Source organism: Camelina sativa, chromosome 10 (assembly GCF_000633955.1).
Source record: "Camelina sativa cultivar DH55 chromosome 10, Cs, whole genome shotgun sequence".
Classification (NCBI taxonomy): domain Eukaryota; kingdom Viridiplantae; phylum Streptophyta; class Magnoliopsida; order Brassicales; family Brassicaceae; genus Camelina; species Camelina sativa.
In genome coordinates, this window is record NC_025694.1 from 18,385,401 (window position 1) to 18,389,826 (window position 4,426).

At 34.4% G+C, this 4,426-nt stretch overlaps 1 protein-coding gene across 1 annotated transcript; it reads left to right on the forward strand.

Moving 5' to 3' along the window:
- On the forward strand, positions 742 to 4,188 carry LOC104719277 (SPX and EXS domain-containing protein 1). The gene is made up of 13 exons (XM_010437160.2): positions 742 to 1,065; positions 1,226 to 1,341; positions 1,427 to 1,465; positions 1,556 to 1,648; positions 1,736 to 1,852; positions 2,012 to 2,107; positions 2,236 to 2,349; positions 2,528 to 2,581; positions 2,781 to 2,828; positions 3,146 to 3,296; positions 3,377 to 3,542; positions 3,635 to 3,704; positions 3,788 to 4,188. Exons 1-13 carry the CDS (start codon positions 984 to 986, stop codon positions 4,034 to 4,036), a joined length of 1,395 nt encoding a protein of 464 aa, XP_010435462.1. The 5' UTR covers positions 742 to 983; the 3' UTR covers positions 4,037 to 4,188.

Sequence of the window (4,426 nt, forward strand, 5' to 3'; positions counted from 1 at the left end):
AAAAATCAGAAATGGTATTGGTGAGAAAGATTGTCAATGTTCGGATCTGCATATTTCTCTTATTAGTATATAAAATAACAGAATATTAAATCCTAAATATAAAACAGAAAATCCAAACTTAAAAAAAATGCTAAAAATTAATTTAACATATTGTAATTGTGTAAAAGAGGGTAAAAATAAAAATGTCCAAAAAATGGTATTTTTGAAAAAGAGTATCTAAAAAATGGCATTTCTAACAAATTCTCTTCAAAATTTCATAAGCCAAAAAGGCTTAGTTTTTAAAAATATATATAGATATAAATAGCCTAAAAATGATTATTAAAAAGTCCATATTTCTTTTTAAAATCGATTTAAAAGGCCCAGTTTTTTTCTAAATGTCTTTTTATATGGGAAAGGAACCTTTATTATCAAAATTTGTTAAAAATCCACAAAACTTGCTTAAAAAAAAAAGTCAAACTTATGATGAGCCGGGGCTGCTCACGACTGTCTTGAAGAAAGTCATTTTTTGATAAATTAATATATGAGTTCTAATGTCAAATGAAAATTGTTTTTCCATATGATATGATATGAATTTCACCAATTGTTTCTTTTGGTTACAATGGTGGGCCTAAACAAACTTTAGTGAAGCCCAAAATAAATAATGATGATGACAAATGTAAATTAAAAAAANAAAAAAAAAAAAAAAAAAAAAAAAAAAAAAAAAAAAAAAAAAGAGAGTCTTCTAAATCCTAACGGAAGGGGAAAATAAAAATAAAAAAGGAAGAGTTTCGCTTAATCTCTACTCAAATGCGTTGAATTGAAGATCTCTACAAAAGCGAAACCCTCACCCAATTCCTCTCTTCCTCTGGGTTTCTCTGTCTGTATCTCGATCGATCTGCTTCGTGAAAAGTGACGATGAGAGCTTCCTTATAAAAACACTACTAGTACAAAAGATTCGATTTTTTTTTTTGTAACAAACCCCACAGAACCATGAAACTCTGGTCATGTTTGAAAATCCAGCAGCAATCTCTTCAACCAGTCCTCATCTTCGTAAATCTGGTAGCAAATCTGTTTTCATTGATCCTGGTAAGCCCAAGTTTCTTCTATCTCAAAACAAACAATGCATCATGTGTAGTGTAGTGGATCCTCTGTAGATACTAATCTGATCTGTTTAGGTGTAAAGAGAGATCTACCAAAAGCTTTCGATTTCTTAAAATTTTTGGGTTTTTTCTTTTGTTTTGTTTAGGTGTAGACGGTCATTTAGGTGGTGGTGTATCAGAAATGGGTGACCTTAAAGGTTCAAGTTCACCACTTCATATTACAACTATGGTTCCTTCTCCTATTTTCCTCTGGAGATTTAAGGTTTGTTCCTTCAACAATTGATATTGTACATATATAATGTCTCTGTGAATGCCATTTGTTTGATCAAAGCTTTTCTTTTTTACAGGTTATTTTGTTTCTTTTTTGGGCTCTGTGTTGCTGCAAGGTGAGTTCTTTTGTGTAAGTTTTTTATTTGGTGGAGTTTTGACGACCTTGATCATTTTGAAGGACGTTGTTTGTATTCTTGTTTGAACAGATTGGTTGGGATTCAGTTATGAGAATGAGTATCGACCTCCGGGATTTATTTTTGTATGAAGCTTTTCTTTATTACAACCCTCTTCTTCTTGTGGTAAGTTCACAGAGTCTACTCTCTTTTGCCCTTTCTTATAGACTTTTTTTTCCTCTTCTGAGTATATGTGGCATTTGAATACTTCAGACGATGATGGTATGGCTGTGGGGAGTGAATTTATGGGTGTTCTCTCAAGGAAGTGTCAATTATGCCAAAGTCTTTGATCTTGATCATAACCACCTTACTCACAGAGAGATGTGGAAGGTATTTTAAGTTCAATACAAGTGTTTTTATCTTTCTTGGGTTTCTTCGACATGAAGAAGATTGCTTTTATAGTAGTAGGCACACTTCTCTATCTCCGTATTGTTCTCAGTTTGTATCTGAAATCTTGTTGTTTCTCTTTTGTGTAATATTTGGCTGCAGTGTAGCATGTGGATGACAATCATTGTGCCAACTAGCATGACAGCGTATCTATATTTGTATTCTCATGGGGAAGTATCTTTGGCAGCTTCACAACCGGTTAGCTTTATGTCCTCCTTCTAATATTTTTGCTTATACGTTATGTGTATTGCTTTACTCTGTCACCTCTTTGCATGCCAGATAGTTCTGCTAAGGTATGTCTAATTTTTGTGTTGTCACTGCTGCAGGTGCTCCTGTACATTGCTTTTGCTTTGGTTCTGATATTTCCTTTTGATATTTTCTACTTGTCATCCCGATATTTTCTGCTGAGAACATTATGGAGGATAGCGTTTCCACTGCAGGTAAAGTGATAGACAGCTGTTGATTGAAATTAATCTTGCATGTGACAAATCTCTAGGTTTTGCTTATAAGAGTTATGCTTGATCAGTGTCGTGTAGGTTTTTTTTGGAACTCATACATTATATCTGGATAAATTCTTTTGAGCCTGGAGATCTGATGTGATTCTTTTTTGTTTCACAGCCAATTACATTTCCAGACTTCTTTTTGGCAGATATTCTGACCTCCATGGTAAAGGTATAAAAGTTTAAGATAGTTCTACGAAAGAGCTTCCTAATTATGATTTCCATGATATTTGTGTAACTTGTGTCCTCTTTATCTGGCCTACAAATGGAATTGCTTCTACATTTCTTTTGCATTTTAATTTATGCCTGATATAGATTATGCTGCTCATACTTGATTGTCAACTATGATTGACATTGGTAATAATATGCAGGTATTTTCCGACTTAGAGCGCTCTGTCTGCCGAATGGTGCATAGACAGGTAATTGGTTTACACAGTCTATTTATTGGTAACATCTAATACAGATTAGAAATTTCTTAGGCAGGAGGAACTAGTTCCATTCTTTTGTATAATCTGGAACAAATTGATTCAATCTGTAGCTATGGAATATTTACCCTAAAGACTGACAAACACCTGGATATGAATATGACTTATCAGCCAATTAGTAGCTATCCTAGTTTTTTCTGATAATTCAGTGGAATCCTGGTTGTCTGTCTGACCTGCACGTCTTTCATACTGTGTTATCTGTTGTGAAATGTTGGGACATACGAAGTTTAATAGGTTTCCTGGACTTTCAGGTCGCAACAATTGCTTGGTTTGAAGCTGACGCTGTCTGTGGGAGTCATCAAATTGCAATTCCTTTGGTTCTTGTTTTCCCCTACATTTGCCGTCTTTTGCAATGTCTTCGACAATACAAAGATACGAAGGAAAAATCATCTCTTTTAAATGGTAAAAGCGTAACCTATGAGAACTGATGATATATTTTCTTATTCTATCATCAATGTAGATGATCTGTGAATATTTTTCAGCTCTTAAGTATTCAACAGCAGTGCCCGTCATCTTCCTTTCTGCGCTTAAATATCACGTAATGGCCGATAGCTGGACATCATTTTACCGACCACTCTGGCTTTTCTCAAGTGTCATCAACTCACTTTACTCATTTTACTGGGATGTAACTCGAGATTGGGACTTGAGGTAATAGGATGAAACTTCACCTTCTGACCCATTAAACAGTCATTTCATTTTTTTGTCATATTTCAGTGACATAAATTAAATCTGTTGTGCAGCGGTTTCACTAAGATATTCAAGTTTAGCCGTCCAAGTGCCATATCAAATCTGTTATATGGCCGGCAATGGGTGAGATTCAGTTTCCAATGAAACCACCTTGTGTTTTCTTCGTATTGTGATGTCTGAAACGGTCAAATATTGCGAGGTTGCAGGTGTATTTCTGGGTGATAGGGAGCAATCTGGTGCTGAGATGCGCATGGACATACAAATTATCAGCACATTTGAGGCACAACTACATAACAGTGTTCACAATCACAGCCATGGAGATGTTGAGACGCTTTCAGTGGGTATTTTTCAGAGTAGAGAATGAGTGGAACAAGATCACCAAATCACATCCAATGGGTGAGATTTCACTTGAAGAAGACAAATTACTTGGTTCTACTACACCACATGATGTTTAGCATCCCACCTTTTTTTGTTTATTTCCTCTAATCCCTATGCAAATTTCTGGTTTTCCTATTGGTCCGTCGACTCTTATAGACACTTTTAGAAGTATTATACACAATTTTTCATATATTTGAACCAAATTCAATGAACGACAGATTAATGGGTACTCGTTTGACTATGCCATCAAATCATGTAACTAGACTCGGTCTAAATTGTTAGGAGTAGGCATGCTCATTTCAGGTAAAAGGTTAGGTAATAACAATGTCAGTCTGGTAAAGGTACTTACTAATTTGCCAGAACAAGAGAAAATATCAAATCTCTATTATTCCTCAATTAATAAAATTAATTTTCTGAATTAAAATTAAGAAATGTCAAAAAAAGAAAAAAAAAAGAAAAAACTATAT